The 19,961-nt window shown below is 38.7% G+C and overlaps 1 protein-coding gene across 1 annotated transcript in view; it reads left to right on the top strand.

Moving 5' to 3' along the window:
- Positions 1-2,638: 2,638 nt before the first annotated feature.
- Positions 2,639-19,961, top strand: part of LOC306881303 (myomegalin) — a 115,958-nt gene continuing 98,635 nt past the window's right edge. The window contains exon 1 of the mRNA XM_079435321.1: positions 2,639-2,858. Within this exon, the coding sequence (XP_079291447.1) occupies positions 2,824-2,858 (35 nt within the window). The 5' untranslated portion in view covers positions 2,639-2,823. The remainder of the gene's footprint in view (positions 2,859-19,961) is intronic.

The raw sequence follows: 19,961 nt of genomic DNA, 5'->3' as shown, positions 1-19,961 counted from the left end.
TGCGAGGCCAGAGACAAGTTCATGGTGGACTGGTGTCCGGAGACCAGCCCAGAGCTGGAGGAGATGGCCCGCACAGAGGAGATCCGGGTGGTGATGGAGGGCGCCAGATACACCCCGGCCATCTGGATCATCTCAGACGGGATCGAGCCCAGAGCGCCACGTACTGGCCCACGGGTCGCCTTCGGAAAGAATGTGTAGAAACAGAGACTTCATAAAGACTCACAGACAGAAGAACACTCACCTGTCATCTGAGCTCATACACCAGTAGAGTTCAACACTGATGGTTCATGTTCAGTTTACAGTGACTGAGCGTTACTCAGCTCTGGAGACGCCTGCTGGTATCTGCTCTAAAACAGCACTTTTCAGTCCTGATCCTGGAGAACCTCAGTTTGTCTCTCCTTTCTGAAGGCTGAGCTCACTCTCGTCTAATGAGCTGATGATCTGAATCAGGTGTTTTTACAAAATGTGTTTCCCCATCAGCAGGACTGAAAATGCACTGCTTTCTGTGAAGAACGCCCTCTGGTGGAAACACAGCAATCTACACGATTATAACAATAAAAACATACATTTCATTTAAAATGACCTTTTATTCAAATTAGGATGTCTATAAGCTTGTGTGTTTTACTCTCCATGCAAAAGTAAGAAAAACAGTGATTCAGCCTCAGTTTGGAGCATCATAATGAAGCGGACTACTCTTTTCCTACATAAATGTGCTTATTTATTACTTACTTTACTTTTACTTTTGACATTTAGCAGACGCTTTTGTCCAAAACGACTTACAAATAAGAAAAAGTAACTAAAACTAAAAGTTACAACTCTATAAATACTATATACCCACACATTTAAGAAAATAAAGAAATTAAATAAAATTGACACATGCATATAACAACATTTCAATACTAAACATATAAATGAAAAAACTAAAATAAAAAGCGATACTTCTATCCCTGCCCGGTGTCCCTGCCCGGTGGAGCTGCCCGGTGTCCCTGCCCGGTGGAGCTGCCCGGTGGAGCTGCCCGGTGGAGCTGCCCGGTGGAGCTGCCCGGTGGAGCTGCCCGGTGGAGCTGCCCGGTGTCCCTGCCCGGTGGAGCTGCCCGGTGGAGGTGCCTGGTGTCTCTGCCCGGTGGAGCTGCCCGGTGGAGCTGCCCGGTGGAGGTGCCTGGTGTCTCTGCCCGGTGGAGCTACCCAGTGTCTCTGCCCGGTGGAGCTGCCCGGTGTCTCTGCCCGGTGGAGCTGCCCGGTGGAGCTGCCCGGTGTCCCTGCCCGGTGGAGGTGCCCGGTGTCTTTGCCCGGTGGAGCTGCCCGGTGTCCCTGCCCGGTGGAGCTGCCCGGTGTCCCTGCCCGGTGGAGCTGCCCGGTGTCTCGGCCCGGTGGAGCTGCCCGGTGTCTCTGCCCGGTGGAGCTGCCCGGTGTCCCTGCCCGGTGGAGGTGCCCGGTGTCTCGGCCCGGTGGAGCTGCCCGGTGTCTCTGCCCGGTGGAGCTGCCCGGTGTCCCTGCCCGGTGGAGGTGCCCGGTGTCTCGGCCCGGTGGAGCTGCCCGGTGTCTCTGCCCGGTGGAGCTGCCCGGTGTCCCTGCCCGGTGGAGCTGCCCGGTGTCTCTGCCCGGTGTCTCTGCCCGGTGGAGCTGCCCGGTGGAGGTGCCTGGTGTCTCTGCCCGGTGGAGCTGCCCGGTGGAGCTGCCCGGTGGAGGTGCCTGGTGTCTCTGCCCGGTGGAGCTGCCCAGTGTCTCTGCCCGGTGGAGCTGCCCGGTGTCCCTGCCCGGTGTCTCTGCCCGGTGGAGCTGCCCGGTGTCTCTGCCCGGTGGAGCTGCCCGGTGTCCCTGCCCGGTGTCTCTGCCCGGTGGAGCTGCCCGGTGTCTCTGCCCGGTGTCCCTGCCCGGTGTCCCTGCTCGGTGGAGCTGCCCGGTGGAGGTGCACGGTAGAGTCGATGGTCTTCACATAGGAGGGCTTCACACGACGACTGCCGCGGTATAATAACCTTTTTTATACCAATCCAACAAATCAGCATTTCAATTCAGCTGGACCCACTTTCCTGTTTATCAACTACAAATGGCCAAGCAAGTGCACACACTGACAAGATACGCGATACAGTCTTTATCAGATATTCGTGTGTTTAAATTGGATTGCAATATATTAAATTGCCTGAAAAATATTTGTGTTTGAAATGAATCACAAAATATCTTGATTGTGGTGCATGTGTGTGTTTTTAGATGCTGATCTTCCACAGACATTCCTGCTGATAGTCAAAGCTGTGAGGCAGTCAGAACTAAAAAAAGCCTTTTAAATTCATTGAATCGAATTCGCAGCCAATCAGGAATTGTTCAAGAAAGTAGAAATAAAACAGAATGAAATTCAAAGAGATTCAGTTGTGTGCCGAAACATCTTTCTTCCCGAAATGAATCACACATAAGCTGTCATCACACACACAATACAGAGCATTTCCAGAAGCATGACATGATATTCTGCTACAAATAAGCATATTGAGATATTGCTATATTTTAAATAAATTAAATGAACACTTAAATGTTGTCATAAATTAATATAAATGTTTCTAGCTCTGTTTAGTTATTTCGACCAAAACTGATATTTCTATTGTACTCTTTAATTAAAGCGCTGCTCGGTGCAGAGAGAGGCGCATGCGCAGTACAGCCGAGGTTCTGATGAGGTTCGGCTGATGTAGGTCAGATGTAACCTGAATGAGTCCAGAAGCAGCCTCACACGGGCCTGTGAATGTAGGACAACCGAACCGAATCGGAGCTCAGCGTCGGCTCTGTCTGCGAGGAACAGCGATGGAGGGATGATCGGAACCGGCCCGGTGTTTGAGGATGAACCGGAGCGACGGAGCGGCGGCGGCCGAACGGTGAGCGCCGATCACGGCTTGATTTCACATGAATCCGCTCATCAGCGTCACAAACACGGCCTGCGTTTCATTGCACCAGTCTGTGTTTATGTGCTGATGCAGTTCATTCGACAACGGGACTAATGTTCGTGAGGGTTTCAGAGGTTCATCCATCAATGCACCTGATTCAACCTGCACTGCATTTACATCAAACATGATCCATTCATCAGATAATGTTAACTGTAGCCTATATTTTCTTCATCTTCATCTCATAAGCAGTGCAGTGAACCTGATCAGACTTGATCGATCTACATCGATCACATCATTCGGGTTTTGCATTCTCATCTGCTTCAGGAAATGCTCTGATTGGCTTCCAGAATGCAGTAAAATACAGCAGTTAGAGAGAGAAAGACATATTTCCCTGGCGCTGCTGTGAGGTGTTTCTGATGGACAGATGATGATAGAAATCTGCATTCATTTATTAATGGAAATAGAAGTTTGCTAGATTTATGAAGTTATTATTGCAGATGTTTATGTGAGGCTCGTGCTGTTTCTTTACTGAGCTCTCAGCTCCGTTTCAGTGAAGGATCGGCTTTGTCTCATGATTCTGCTCAAATAAAATCAGACCCAAATGAGTCGGTAGTTGTGACCCAGTAAGAGCACAGAGATATGAGACGTGTTTGAGCTCAGATGGAGATCATGTGATCTTGGCAGATCTGAGCTCGGTTTGAGATGTTGAGATCCGTGTGTTACTCCAGAAGAGACTCTGAGATTACTGAGGTGTTTTCTCAAGAGAAGCCTTTGAGAACAGAGAGAGTCTCATACATCTGTGATGACGGTGTGTGTGTGTGTGTGTGTGTGTGTGTGTGTGTGTGTGTGTGTGGCGAGTGGATCGTGCCATGGCCCTGCTGAAAAAAAACAATAGAACCCTGCCCAAAACACAATAGAAAATGTAATGGATTTAATGGTTATGATGGGAATTGTATTGGTTTTAATGAAAACTATAATGGTGTCTACTGGTATGTGATGGATTCTATTGGTGGGATGTTAAATCCTGTTGGAAAAATGACCAAAACACACTACAAAAAGGAATTTTGTAATGGTTTTCCTGGAAAAAGCTAATGGTTCATAATGGTATTTTAATGGGAACCATTGGAATTTCTGTGATGGTTTCTATTCAAGTTCAAGTTGAGCTTTATTGTCATTCTGCTACATGTGGGGACATACAGTGGAACGAAATGTCGTGCCTCGCAGGACCACGGTGCTACATAAATACAGGCATACAACAATGAAGTAAAAAACACTATAAACCTATACACTACTAACCTACTGACAGATTTAACTAGAAGTATACTATATATAAATATTTACCCTATACAAGCTAAATAAAGGATAAAAAATACAAACTATAGGAATGCTTCACAAATACTGTACATGTGCAAAGAGAGACATTCAATAGAGTCAAGGCTTCTATTGGTTTGTTTAGCATGTGACCTCCCAAAGGAGACCGTCGTGTTGTTTTCACGCGTGAGGAGGAGTACATCGTGACCCCAACGCCGTAGAGAAGTACATCGCCACCTCAATAAATTCATATCTTATCCTCGTGTTTTTTTCTAGGTTTTCTTATTTTCTTTATCTTTATTATCAATCATTAACTTTTTTTCTTTTACTTTCCTGTGTTCTGATGACATTGAATATATTCTTGATACAAATTGTGTATTGCATAAAAAGTTGTATGTCATTAATGTCATCTCTGTACTGTTTACAAACATAATAATAATTAAAGAATAATTAATTGACTTTCTCTTGGAGATTAATGTCTGTGCAAATTATACACCATCAAAGTCGCAATGTTATGTTCACGATTATTTACAACAACTTCAAATATAAACATAAATTTAATCATTATAATCTATAAATATAATATTCTGGGATATGTCATTCTGAGCTTTTACTTTTGATGGTGGTAAGAATTTTAATTAAAACAGCTGACTATACAATGTGTGAAGACATTAGCTCACAATATCAGACTATATGCCATATAGTTTTCAGGAGATGAACTCATTTTAATAGCCTACTATTTTCAAGAAATCAATAATGAAATATATGACAGGAAAATACTATTCTAATCACACATTTCAAAACAATGCAGGTTCATTTTCAAATGTTTTAACTAAGGCTGTCAGTAATGATTATTTTGTTAATCATCTGCTAAAGATTTTATTTATATATTTTTGGTAATTAAGATAAGTGAACAATAGCTTTTAGTACGAATTAAATACATGTAATAATGAGACAATAATAATTGGTTGAAATAAAATATCAAAAGTAAGTAGTCATATTTTACTGATCAACACTATTAAAATACATTAAGAAATGTGTATAAACTTATGTATTTTATGTATTATAACAAAAGCTGGCAGACGGCACCAGCGGCCTGACGATTGTTGTTCAACTTTACATCACGAGCAAACCATTGATTATCTAATGTTTAATTGCATGTAATCTGTAATGTTTGGCCACATATTTATGATAGAAATGCTACAGCCAACAGTTTAAAGTTTTATTTTGAAACCTTAAACATTTATTTTCATATTTATAAATATATTGATGCATTCTCATGTGTTGCTGGCTATGTTTTAAGTTGTTACAAATCATTTCAACAGCGCAAGTTCTGTCCACATTCCCAAATGCAAGTTATTGTGGAAAATAAATGACCAAGCATAGAATAAAATAATACAAGGACCATAAATGCTTTTGTCACAAACTCAACTCAGAACAGAGGGTTAAAGGGATCGAGATGTTTATGTTGTCCCAAACATGTATTTCTTTTTCTTTTTTCTTTGGAAAATAAAAATTAAAAGGAGACTTATGGAAGACTTTTCCATGTCCCTCAAAAATATGATTGTTTATTTTAAGAAACATCAATAATGGTTCATTGCAGAGAAATTGTGAAAACTTTTGAAACCATTAATATTTACTGTACAGCTCAGCTGTACGTGTTTTTTGTGTTTTTCCAATGTTTTGTTTTTCTTGTTTGCTCAGCATTTTGCTGTTTTTAATCATTAATTGAAGACATTATTTGTACTCTGCTTGCTCACGTTTAGTTAAACAGTGTATTGTATAGAAAGATATACATTGCTTTATTATATGTTGTGGGGAGTGGTCTATAATCTCTTAAATTCATCATAATTACTAATTGAATCGTTAGAAGTTTTGGGTTGTCAGAATAGTAGCTGCATAAAAAAATATTAAGAATAAAATTCAGAGTATGTTCATATTGTGATCCAGTATATAGCACCTGTGTATTCAAATGCAATACATAAGCTGTTGGAGTTTTAGGCTCTCACAGAGAGGGAAATATAAAATTATTAATATATAAAAGAAATGTAAAATTACTGTATTGGAGACCTGGGGCCGTATTCCTAAAGATTCTAAGAATCCTTTTAGAGAGCTCCTAATTTAGCTTAAACATGTCTAACTAGGAGTCTTAGCTTAAAAGTGATTCAGGACCGATCTGAGAGCAACTCTGAGGGAGAAAAAGACAAACACTTTCATCTTAGTGAGGAGGCGGGGCTGACCCCATTGCTAGCTATGACACATTCTTTTGAAGGCTGTGATTGGTTGGTTGTCAAGAAGGAAATAAAAGAGTGCTTTTAAGAGTAGGGTATATTATTAGCCTTCACTTTGAAATTACAGGTGTAATGTTTCCTGTTTTACCGTACTCGCTCTCGCTCTCGCTCTCTCTCTCTCTCTCTCTCTCTCTCTCTCTCTCTCTCTCTCTCTCTCTCTCTCACACACACATTATATATGTATCTATATTCTTTATTTTTTATTTACCATGCTGTCATACCGTATTTTATAGGAAATGAACAGAGACATAGCCTAATAAGTGCTGTAACAGACCCAAATCATCACTGCTGCATAGTTGCATTTTTCCAGTTGCCAAATATGTTAATGTAGTGATTACGTCCATCTCTGGCGCTATGGCATTTCAGCGCGGGGTCGGAGATGTTAGCGTGTCTTTAATAAGATCAGTCACAAACATGATCCCTGCACGATCTGATGTGTAGCGTCTTATTAACTCACTGTCATGCATTGTGTGCAACACATTTCTTCTCCCTCTTCATGTTTCGTCCCTTTTCTCCGCTGCTAAAGAAACTCTTAAGCCCCTTAAAAGTCCTCGTCCGTACTCCTAACAAGTTTGGACTTTAAGACCTCTTTTAAGGGATAAGATGCTTTCTGAATTACTCTTTTCTTTAATAGGATCTTTTCTTTAATTTTAAGAGGAAACCCACATTTCTGAGAATTTTCTTAGAATTTTGTTACTAGGAGCAACTCTTAGCACTAAGATTTTTCATGAATATGGGCCCAGATCTTAGATATAGTTATTCAGGTGAAGGAGATTCTTGCAAATGACAAAAGCCAAGTATTAAAAGTCTGGAATCAAAAATATGGAAGAATGCAGGTAAGTTAACACATCTCATCATGTAGCCGCCTTAGCACCTAGCAACAACAGTCATTTAAAGTGCAGAAATTATGTAAATCAATTATTGTAAACATGAAACATTATTTGATATTAAAAAAATATTTTTCCACCATCAAATATTAGTGATTCACATTTCACAAACTTACATGTAAATGAACTATATAAAACTATACTTTCAATACACAACAGTTACACAAATGAATTAGATCAATCAATGCATTTATTTCCATTCAAAGGGATAGAAAACAAATGAATAACATTAGTCTAAAACGATTCCTTATCTTATAGCTCCATCTAGTGGACAAGGTTAATATCAAAGCCTTCAGGTTGCAGTTGAAATTGCAGATGATTTGGAGCAGTGGTTATAATACCAAAAATACAATTATAATAGTTCAGGAGGAGAACAGCAAATGCTAAACCAGGAGTTCTTAACTGATTAGGGTTGGAGCTAAACTCTGCAGGAAAGTGGACCTTGAAGACCACAGCTGACAAGCCCTGGTTCAGAATGTGCTGTTCTCCTCCTGAGCATCAGAAATTCATACATCTATTATAACTGCTACTCCTTTTGGTCAGAAGTTACCATGTTAGTATTCCTTTGTTGTAACAAATTCAATAATAATAAAAAAATCCTTTCTACCATCACCTTTTTACTGTTTATTTTTATTTATTTTTTTTATTATGCAAACAAACATGCTATTTACAGGTGACAAATCAGATACAGAGTAACCAGGGTCAACAAAACATACATGACAGCCAACATGGTTTGTGTGAGTATGAGTGTGTGTGTGTGTGTGTGTGTGTGACTGGGTGTTGGGTTTGGAAGTATACTAAACAAAATAATCAAAAAATTTAATAAATTAATCAAAAAAAAAAAAGTACAACAGTAATGATAACAGTAATAATAATAATAATAATAGTAACATTAATAACAAAAATTAGAGGATAGTAATTAATTAAAAAATAAATAAATAAATAAATGTGGGGAAAGTTGGAGGATTAGAAAGAGGACAAAATAGTAATAATAATAATAATAATAATAATAATAGTAGTAATCATAGTATTAATAACAAAATAATAATAATAATAATAGTAGTAATCATAGTATTAATAACAAAATAATAATAATATTAATAATAGAGAGAAAATAATAATAATAATAATAATAATAAAGCTAAAAAGAGTAAGATATTGTAAGGCTGCCTCTGGTCCCTCCGTGGGCAAGGCATAGTTTAGGCCCAGGACGAGCCATCTAGGAGAGGAGCTGCAGGGCACAAGGACCAAAGTCTCACCCCCGGCCGCCACTCACATGCCATGTTTACCTCACATATGTACTGTATATGTATTGTTAAGTGTATGATGCATTAAAAAAGTGTGACATGCAGTGTGGAGCCAGCCCAGTGCAAAGCCCAGGCCCCCATGCTCACGTCCCACTTACCCTGTGTGTGTCTGATATACATGTATGCATTTTTTTTTCCTCTCTCTTTTTCCCCTTTTTTTTTTTTTTTTTTTTTTTCTTTTCCCTCCCCTCCTCTCCTTCCTCCTCTCTCCTCTTCCCTTGCTTGTTTTAAAATAGATGTATGTATACCGTCTAGTGATGCATTAAAAAAAACAAGGCATGTAGTGCTGAACCTGCCAGAGGCAAGAAAACCAGGCCAAAGCTGGTACAGGTTGGAGATACAAGGCCCCCGGCCCCACAGCACACCCACCAACCACTAAACCCAACCACACAGGGCCACAGCCAACTGAGGCCCAGAGGCGTGAAAAGAGAAAGAGAAGAAAAGAGAGAGAAGAAAAAATAAATAAATAAAAAGTGCAGATAGCAGAAAGCAACCGTAAGAAAGGATAGAGAAAGATAAAAAAAATAATAATAATAATAATATTAATAATAGAAAACTATTTTAAGTTTTTGATTTAATTTGATATTAGCCTTTGTTGCTACCTCTTCCTAACCCCCCTCCCCCATAATCTTATGTAGATATTGATGAATGGTGTGTTGTTGAGGGTGGCTTCAGACAGAGAGGGTCAACGGATTCATGATTGATGGAAGTTTATGAGAGATAACAAAGAGGGGTTCAATTCTGTTGTATTATTTTGAGTGGAAGTTGACAGGTTTTCCATGGAGATGTAGTCTGTTATTAAGTTTTTCCAAGATGAAATATGTATGTTATTCCTTGATTTCCAGTTCATGAGGATAGTTTTCTTGGCGATAGTTAGAGCTACTAAGAGTAATTTACTATCTGTATCGTTTGAGCTGATTATGGATGTGTCACCTAATATACAGAGGGAAGGAGATAATGGGATGTGACATCCCATATGGTTGGATAGTGACTCAGTAACATTTTCCCAAAATTCTTTAACTGGGGTGCAATGCCACAAGGCGTGAAGATGGGTGTCTGGGGTGTTTTGTGTACAGTGTGAGCATGTTTCTGAAGTAAAACCCATTTTAAATCATTTTCGTCCAGTAAGGTGAAATCTATGAAGTACTTTATATTGTATAAGTTGAAGATTGGCATTTTTCGTCATGAAGTAAATGTTTTTGCAGATTTGTGTCCAGAAAGTGGCATCGGGGGCAATAGATAAATCTGATTCCCATTTAACATTTGGTATACCTAATGTATTGTCCGATTTTGATATAATTCTGTATATTTTGGAGAGTAGTTTTTTAGAAGAAGAAATATTTAATAGCGCTGATATTGGGAGGGGGAGGTCTAGATTAATTGTCCTAGTGTCAATTTTTGATTGAATTGATGATTTGATTTGTGAGTATTCCAAAAAACAATTGCTCCCAATGCCGTATCTCTGAACCAAGTGGGAGAATGGTGCCAGGTTATTATTATGAAAGATATGCTGAAGTTGTGTGATTCCCTTTTCTGCCCATGTGCGTAAATTGAGTGGCTTCTTGTTAGCTGTAAAATCTGGGTTATTCCAAATTGGGTTGTATTTAGATGGTGCAAGAGGAGAGTTTGTGATTTGATGGAATTTCCACCAGGCTGTCAGAGCTGCTGCTATTGTCGGCATTTTAAAACAGTGATGCTTTTTGATTGTCTGATTGTAGAAGGGTAAATCTGAAGTTTTAATGTCCTTACAAATTGTTTGTTCAATATCTAGCCATGTACTTTCTGATGAGTTAGGTTGAATCCATTTGTGTATATTTTGGAGCTGATTGGCCAGAAAGTAGTGGTAAAAATGTGGTGCTTCCAGTCCTCCTTGTGTTCTCTGTTTCTGTAGGGTGGTCAATTTGATTCTTGGGGTCTTGTTTTTCCAGTAAAATTTGGTAATTATTGAATCTAGTGATTTAAACCAGGAAAGGGTGGGTTGTGTTGGTGTCATTGTAAATAAATAGTTTAATTTAGGGAGTATAGTCATTTTAATTGTTGATATTCTGCCCATAATAGATAGTGGTAGGTTCATCCAGCGTTGAAGATCCTCGTCTATTGTTTTAAGTAGTGGAGTGTAGTTGAGTCCAAACAGCTCTGACAGCCTGGGGGAAACATTAATACCTAGATATTTGATATGATCGGTGCACAGAGGAATTGGTGATGTATGGGATGTCACATCCAAACTAGTGGAATGTAATGAAAGTATAGCAGATTTACTCCAGTTGATTGAGTATTCAGAGATATTTGAAAAAGAGTCAATGAGTTTAATCGTTTCTTGTAATGATGATGGAGGATCTTGTAAATATAATAATATATCATCAGCGTAAAGACTTATTTTGTGGTGTATATTTAGTGTTTGAATACCTTTTATGTTGCTGTTTTGACGGATGGCTGCTGCTAATGGTTCAATGAAAATGGTAAAAAGTGAGGGGGAGAGTGGGCATCCTTGTCTAGTCCCGCGGTGCAGTGTGAAGCTACGTGATGTTAGTCCATTGGTGATGACAGTGGCGAAAGGTGATGTATATAGAATTTTAATCCAATTAATGAACGACTCCCCAAAACCAAACCTCTCTAATGTGGAAAACAGGAATTTCCAGTTTACTCTATCGAAAGCTTTTTCTGCATCAAGAGTGACTATGATGGTTTTGGCTTTGTGAATTGATGAATAATACATTAAGTTAAAAGGTCTACGTGTGTTGTTAGATGCAAGTCTACCTTTAATGAAACCAGTTTGGTCTGGATGTATTATAGATGGTGTGACTTTTTCTAATCTATAGGCTAGTGCTTTGGCGATGATTTTAATGTCTACATTGATTAGGGAAATTGGACGATAGCTTGACGGTAGTGTTGGGTCTTTATTGGGTTTAAGAAGAAGCGAAATTGTAGCTGTGTTCATATTATCTGGGAGTTATGATTTTTGTTTTGATTCATTTGTCATTCGGATAAAGAGTGGTGATAAGATGGACCAAAAGTGTTTGTAGAACTCAGCAGGGTATCCATCAGGACCTGGTGCTTTATTATTCGGCATAAGTTTGAGGGCATTAAAAAATTCATGTTCTGTTAACGGAGATTCAAGAGTATTTATTTGATGTTTACTAAGTTGAGGTAGGTTGATATTGTTGAGAAATGAATTGATGTCTTTCTGAGTCGGGTGTTTTTCTGAAGAGTATAATTTACTGTAAAAATTGTGAAAAATGTGATTTATTTCTTCTGGTGAATTGGTGGACTTCCCTGCTGTGTCTGTAATAACTGCTATTGTTGTTTTTTCCTTATTTTGTTTGATTTGATTTGCCAAATATTTACCAGATTTGTTACTGTGATGGAAGTTTTCTTGTCTTAGCCTTTGTATTAAGAATTGGGTATGTTTATTGATTAATTCGTTTAACTGAAATTTATATTTTCTTAATGTGTCCTGTGTTTTTTCTGTTGGATTATTTATATTGGAGTCTTCTAGTTCTTTGATTTTTTGTTCCAATTCTGCTTGTTGTTCCTTCTCTTTCTTTTTTTTGTGAACGGAGAATGAAATGATTTTTCCTCTTAGTACTGCTTTTCCTGCTTCCCACAGAAGAGAAGGAGATAATTCTGGGGAGTCATTCATCTCTAGAAAGCATGCCCACTCTCTTCTAAAATAACTGTCGAAGTCATGGTCTCTCAGAAGGGATGTGTTAAATCGCCATCTAGTAATGGGTTTATGTGGACTATTTATGTTCCATTTTAATGTTACTGGGGCATGATCACTAATAACTATTGGATGGATCTATGATTCCGAAATATTTGATATGATAGAGTTACTGGTGAGAAAGAAGTCAATGCAGGAATACGATCGGTGGACTGGTGAGAAAAAAGAATATTCTTTAATAATTTATTCTTTATTCTGCAGATTTCCAGATACGTGTATTGTCTGAACTGTTAAATCTATCTATTGTAGGGTCTAGAACTGTGTTGAAATCACCTGCTATTATGACTGGGCAGCTAGAAAAGTTTGAAATGGTGGAAAAAAATGTCTGAAAGAAAGATGGGTCATCTATGTTTGGGCCGTATAAATTGCCAATTGTAACTGGGCTATTATTAATTGAGATGTTTATGATAATGAAACGTCCCTCGGGGTCTATAATTGTAGTGTTATGAACAAATGAGATTTTTTTACTTATTAAAATGCATACTCCTCTCTGTTTTGTGTTGTAGTGAGCCGAGAATAAATGACTGTACTTTGATGATTTAATTTTGTTATGATCAGATTCTGATAGATGTGTTTCTTGCAGAAGGCATATGTCGGCTTGTAGTTTGTTTAGATGATTCAAAACTTTAATCCTCTTTGTCTGAGAGCCAAAACAACGAACATTCCAGGTTACAAAATTGATAGTTGACATGTTTTAATAGAGAGTGAACAGAAATAAATATTAATGTGTGGGCCTGTTAGTACTGTATATGTATACATGTGCGTGTATGTATTTGAAAGGATACAGCAGTACATATGTGTGTGTGTAAAACAGTGCAATGTTGTTGGCAAACTGAAAAAACTACAGATACATAATTGACAGAATGTACACAGCAGGACAACACTAACAAAACAAAAACCATTAAATACAAACATAAGGTGGAATATGGGAGTGGGGCACGAGACCTAGGTGCAAAAACAAGATCACATCTTATATATTAGAGAGCGAGAGAGAGAGAGAGAGAGAGATTGTCCTAATGACAGTTATCGGGAGTGAAATGTTCAGAAAAGCCAGGGAGTAATGTCCTTATCGTGATATAGTTGTCCATCTATGTATAATTTGTCCACTGTAATGATTGCTCTTTTTTCCTTCATTTATTTTCTGTTTTCGGATTGGGAAAAGTTGTTTTCGATGGTCGAGAATGTCCTACTGCTCATTGAGACCATAGTTTGTTCCTTTAAGTTGTCTGCCTTGTCTCTGAACCAGTTCTTTGTGTTTGTAGTGTTCGAATTTTGCGATGATCGGTCGTGGTCTATTGTTGTTGTTTTGAGATCTGATACGGTGAACACGGTGAAAGGTGATGATCTGTACAGATTCGGCTGGTAATTTGAGTTGTTTTATCATAAAGTCCTTTAGTGATTTCTCGGGGTCGTCTGGAGTTTGTTCCGGGATGCCTGTGAAGACTAAATTGTCCCTCATGCTGCGCGTTTGCAAATCCAAAATGTTTTCTTTCATGATTTTGTTTTCTGCGGCGACGGAGGTGAGTTGAGTGGTAAGTGCGCGAACTGAATCCTTTAAGAAGTGATTTTCTTTAGTGAGAGTGTCTATCTGTTCTTGGCTGAATTCTAAACTGTGCCGCAATTCCTGGAGATCCTTGTGTATGACTTCTATCAGTGCGATCCTGATGTCAAGTCCGGAAAGTTTATTTTCGATGGAGAATAGAATGTCGCTTACCTCAGTGCAGCACGGCGGTTTGGGTGATGTGGATGGTGTTTTGCTTGGACTGGAGGGTGAATCGGGACGAGGTCTCTTGGAGATTGGAGTGGGGTTACCTTTGCTTTTTTTGTTGTGATCTGGTTTGTCCCTATTCATGGTGCAGCAGAGTGTGTTGTAGTGTGCGTCGATATACTCCTCGAGATAATCCAGGTTGTAAAACAGTATAGTCCAGTTTTGAATCGAGTTGAAAGAATTTATGAAAAGACGAGAGAAAGAAGGAGGTTTACAATCTAGCAGACGGGAGCCGCCATCTTAGATCACGCACCAGGTCTCGTGGGTTCTCGCGTTACTCAGCCATCTGACGCCCTTTTTACTGTTTATACGTAACCTCTTATATTCCTAAATAGATAAACTATATACATGAAACCAAGAATGTTTTCTCAGAATAACTTGTTCTCCATCTCATTTAATGTTGAAGAAAATGTTAAATGACTTAAAGAAAATTCAGGCAAGTTTAATTTGTTCACTTCATCAACACTAACGTAACAGTCAATACACACACACACGCATACATAATACATTAAATTTAGAATTCTTACGCAATATTGCCAAGTATTGTAACTAATTACTGTAAAATCAAAAGCCTATAACAAATACATATACTAATGCAAACTTTTAAAGGCGGCAGAAACTACGTATGTATCAGGCGTCTTGTAAGTGGACACACCGAGTTCAGACGTACCTATCGCATGTCATTTTTTATGTAAATTTCTCATGTACATCGCCGCCTATGATTGGTTCTACAGTGACATCGCCGCGGGTCTATCGTTTGTCCTCCCTATCAATCCCATTCAAAATTTGACACGGACTGATGGCGACGGAAGGGTAGACTTACAATTCACTCGTCATACGTGCGTGTGTGTGTGTGCGCGCGTGTGTGTGTGTGTGTGTGTGTGAGAGAGAAGTCTGTCACCCGCTGGACATCAGTGTTCTCTGTGAGCCGAACTCTGACCGCAGTGAGAAAGTGAAGAGCTCTTTCCAGTCGTTTGTTCAATTGGAGATGCTGTGTGTTTTTCTGTAAATGACTAGCTGCTGTTCAGTCAGGAGAATGATTGATGAAACCAAAGTTTCCAGAAAGGGTTGATTCATTCTGTATGTGGTCTAAATCTTTAATTTGACTCTTTAGTTTTAGTGATTTTTGGAAAAGAAATACTGAGTCATTCCGTTTCAGCTCCACCAGAGGTCCCTGCCCCGGCTCAAATTTACAATTTTGCAATTTTTTAGATTTAAAATTTTTTCAGAAGAAAGATAAACATGTATAGTGATAAAAGCCAAAATATTAAATGTCATGGATGAATATTTATTGAGTAATCCACTATTTTGTAAAGGGGGGTCAAAATAGCAGTTTTCACCTGAGATTCAGAGCCAAATTATAGGAGCCTTCAGAAAGATGGCAGCATCATAATGTTATTTTACACAGAGATTGGAAGCCTGTTAGTAAAATCTGTTGACTTTAGCAATCTTTGCTGCATTATGGGCCAATGGTGACCATTCATATATGGAGAAAGAGTACTTTTTTCATAATAGAAGTTTTTCTCCAAAGTTTGCATGCCTGTAACTCATTAAAGCATTAAAGATATCTTCATGCCCTTTTAGTTATTGGGTCTTAACAAATGTTCCTTTTGGCATCTTTATTTAGGCCCTATATGGTTCTATATTGGTATTTTAATATGGCTCCAGGGGTAAATCGTTAAATTATACACATTTTCAGTGGTCAAAAACCGAATGGGGGTCACCTTGCAAAAATATAATGCCTCTTTTCTTTTAAAGAGGAATGTCTGAAGAACAAATAATGTTGAAACTAGAGATGTGTATCGTTTACTTCTCTCAAAACTACTGCATTGAACATCATACACTGTCTGAGAGCCATAAATATTTTTTCCAAAGTTTGCATGCCTATAACTCAAGAAGTCTTAAGGAAATCACTATATGATTTTAGATTGCTCTTCTTAGTAAAATTGTCTTTTGGAATTTTCATTTTCAAGGCCCTACATCATTCAGTCCTAATGATATGGGTGTCTCAATGAGGCTCCGTATTCAGATTGTTGAATATTAAAAACCACTGATGACGGAGGTGTATTTAGTGACAGTGGATGTTATATTGTCATGAAAGAGTTCGCACATCTTCTGAATGTGTCTGTGTGGGCATATAATATTTCAGGCATGTTTGTATTTAGGTCAGTGATGTGCCACTCTTGCTGTTGTAAGTGAATTTTAAATTATGAAGTTATATAACTTTCAATGAAAAAAAAAATAGACCGTACTAATGCCTAACAGTACTAATTCCTATCAAAATGATTGTTAAATTTTACAAGATCATATTTAAAAATGTAATTTAGATTTTAGAAAGGTTACATAAATGTGCCATGCATAACTTAACTTCAATTAATGTCCAGATAGGGGTGTTAATAATTTAATCTTTTTGTGCTTGCAATGTGGGCTGGTTTTTAAGTGAAATAAAAGAATTTAAATGTCATGCTAGATTACACACATTTTCCTGGTCAAAACAGGAAAGAATTCATTCAGCAGTCCTGTGTGTTTTCTTCATTTTTGACCATTACTGCCCGCTCCCGCAAACATTCTAATATTGTAAATAATTCTCTCTAAGGGTGCACCGATAAGGATTTTTGGAGCTGATCGTCGATCACAGGAAGCAGTATCTGCCGATACAATCACTGATGCTGATCTCTCTGAAGCCATCTTTTTAACATGTAGATTTATTTATAGTGATGATCCAGTCAGGATATTTACAGCCATCCATTCAGGGCCTGAATTTCATTTTTGAAAATGGGGGAATTCCCCTCTTAGGTGACTCTTGTAGGGGAGATTTTTCTTTTATTTCAATTAGAAATCTAAGATGGCGCCGCTGAAGGCAGCTATTGTGCGTTGCTCTTTAGTGTTTGTACTGTTTTTGTTTGTTTTTCCTGTTTTTTGTTACTCAAATACGATCAGTTTTATCAGGGATGACCTGCTGAACATTCGGCAGAACACACCACAAAATCTTTTACCGGATTTTTACTACTTGGATGTTTTGCTGGACGTTGTAGTTGGCGGAGCCGTAGCTCTGGTCAAACGCTTCAGGACGCACAGACGGAGGAAGCGAGCCGGCGCGCTTGTGAAGCTTCGTCAGCGCGGATTTAGAATGCCGTTGCCTAGCATCCATCTGGCAATGCGGTAAATGTTGAACGTCACATGATGAAACCCGGAAAACAGGTCTCATCGCTTAACGCTTAAAGATAATTGTCTGTTTTGTTTATCTATACACCTTTCATTTTTTTAAGACCAAAACAAAAGATGGATTCATTGTTATTCTTAATTAAAAAGCACAACAACAATAAAACAGTACGTTGACAATGACAAACTAGCTTACATAACATTTATCAACAAAAACGAATAAGACGAGGCATGGCACAGGACACATCACATGCTGTATTATATACCGAGTATATTACAGAATGTTTAGCAAACTCTGAGGAAGCAAATAAATATTAATATATATTTTTTTAAATTAAGGAAAGCCTCCATAGCATAACGTGAGGTAAACAGCAAAGATGATAACCCAGACAGCAGCATAGTGTTGGCCCAGATCCGGCCCAGATGTGGTATGTATGGAAATATGGAAAGTATTGAAAGCCAAAGTGCTCATAAACACCTGCTCGGGCGTCTGATTGCTCTAAACAATGTAATGACATGAAAAAATGCTAAATTCACAAAGCTTTTTTTGGGGGGTCTCAGGAGGATATAGCGGACACATGACAGAATCGGGCAATGAAGTCAGCACACGCTTTTGACGCGTGCCATTTTGAGAACACTACAGAAAGAGCACGTTGTTTTCGCCTGTGTGGATACTTCAAAAGACGTTTGCTCTGCCTGTTTGGTTTACCTGTTTACATGTTCAGAACGTGCGTTTTGTCCGACTCCAAACGCAAGTATTCGACGCCCATTTCCTGTTATGATAAACACACGTCAAAAAGCGTTTTTGGTGACTCCAACGTGCGCGTCAAGAACGCGCGTTTTATAGGAAATCACACGTCGAGGACGCGCGTTTTGATACACAAAACCGCGCGTTTCCGACACGCTTTCTCCATAATCCCAAAGCGCGCGGTAAGAACGCGCGTTTTCATGGCAAACGCGCATCCAGTACGCGCGGTTTGCTGTCAGGTCACACGCTTTTGACGTGTCAGTGTGCAATCAGAAGTCTGAGCAGGCGTTTATGACCACTTTGGCTTTCCATATTGGAGCAGCGCAGACCAGGCACTCGTACAAATGCGACCATGTCCAATTTTAACTCGCAAAAAATTACCATTTTGGTCGCAGTCTAGAGCCCTGTCATGTTAAATTTAATCTTCGTATTACAACAATAAAAAACATTTTATTTAGAAAAAGCTTTAGCAGCAACACTAATATTAGCAGTAAGCAAAATAAACGTAGAATGTCTAATGTTTTCAAATGGAGAAAATAAAGGAAAGGACAGGAGTCATATCAACTTCATTTTTAACTACAGTTTTAGTAGGTTTATAAGCTGTTTAATAGACTAAAGAGTGAAGAATAATTCACTGGATAATGTTAATTCACGGAATAATATTCTCTGGAATATTGGAATATAACAAGCATTGTATTTTATTGCATTTCTCAACTGGCATGCTCTAAATTATGCGGTTTATTTTTACATTTTTACATTTTTATGCATTTAGCAGACACTTTTATCCAAAGAGACTTACATTGCATTCAAGTTAGTTTTTAAAAATTTTTTTTTTTATCAGCTCTTTTATCAGTTTATCTATGTATTTACACAAAACTATAGGCTACTCAAACTGTGATCGATTGTAGAGAATTTCCATAGAGTTGTATTAATTTAGATGTTTATAAACGAAATAAGGGTTATATAGTAAGTGTTAATACAAATTAGGGTGCTTCAAAAAAGTGAATCTTGTTAAAAGTTACATGCAGTGGCCGTGCTGAGCATTTCTTGAGCATCAACCGCTGAGTGAACTGCAATATGAAAGCGGCTTCACGAGACTAATGATGAGCATATAGACAACAGAGAGAGAATTACATTCAGCGCTTTTATTTCCAACATGCAATCATTCATGGCTGTATTATTTAATTAATGCAAAGTTACGTCTTTATTGGGAGAGGACTTGACGGATTATCTATGTGACTCCGACTTCACGAGACTAATAGACCACAGAGAGAGAATTCAATTCAGTGCTTTTATTTCCGACATGCGCTAATTCGTGGCTGTTATTTAATTCATGCAAACTTATTTCTTTATAGGGACAGGGCTTGACAGAGTATCTTATTTATCATATTTCTTAGAGCAAAGTTGCATAAACTATATATCAGGCATTTATGTAATACATCTAATTTGTGCATTAATGACTGTAATATTAAATAGTTTACTAACTACAGCAAATCAAGTACCTGCACTCCGTTGTTGTTGTCTCATCTCCCCTCAGATGCGCTGCAATTGCGATCCTGTGCACAATTCTCAAAACGTCCACAAGATGGCGGTGTTTATCGGTGAATCCGATATTACAAAACCAATATCCGATTATGGAAAAATGCTTAAATATCGGGAAAAATATCGGAAAATCGATATATATGCCGATCTCTAATAAAGGCCCCTCTGTCAAGCTCCTGAAGTTTGTAGATGACACCACACTGATCGGCCTCATCCAGGACGGTGACGAGTCTGCTTACGGTGACGAGGCTCAGCGTCTCTCCAGTTTTTGCAATTTTGCAGTATTTTTCCTGCTCATCTCGGGTCTGTTCTCACTGAACAGCTTTGCCTTAACATCATACACCCGACAGGAGCTTT

This window comes from Barbus barbus (assembly GCF_936440315.1).
Source record: "Barbus barbus genome assembly, chromosome: 15".
Lineage (NCBI taxonomy): Eukaryota > Metazoa > Chordata > Actinopteri > Cypriniformes > Cyprinidae > Barbus > Barbus barbus.
This window is presented reverse-complemented; position numbering and strand designations above follow the sequence as displayed.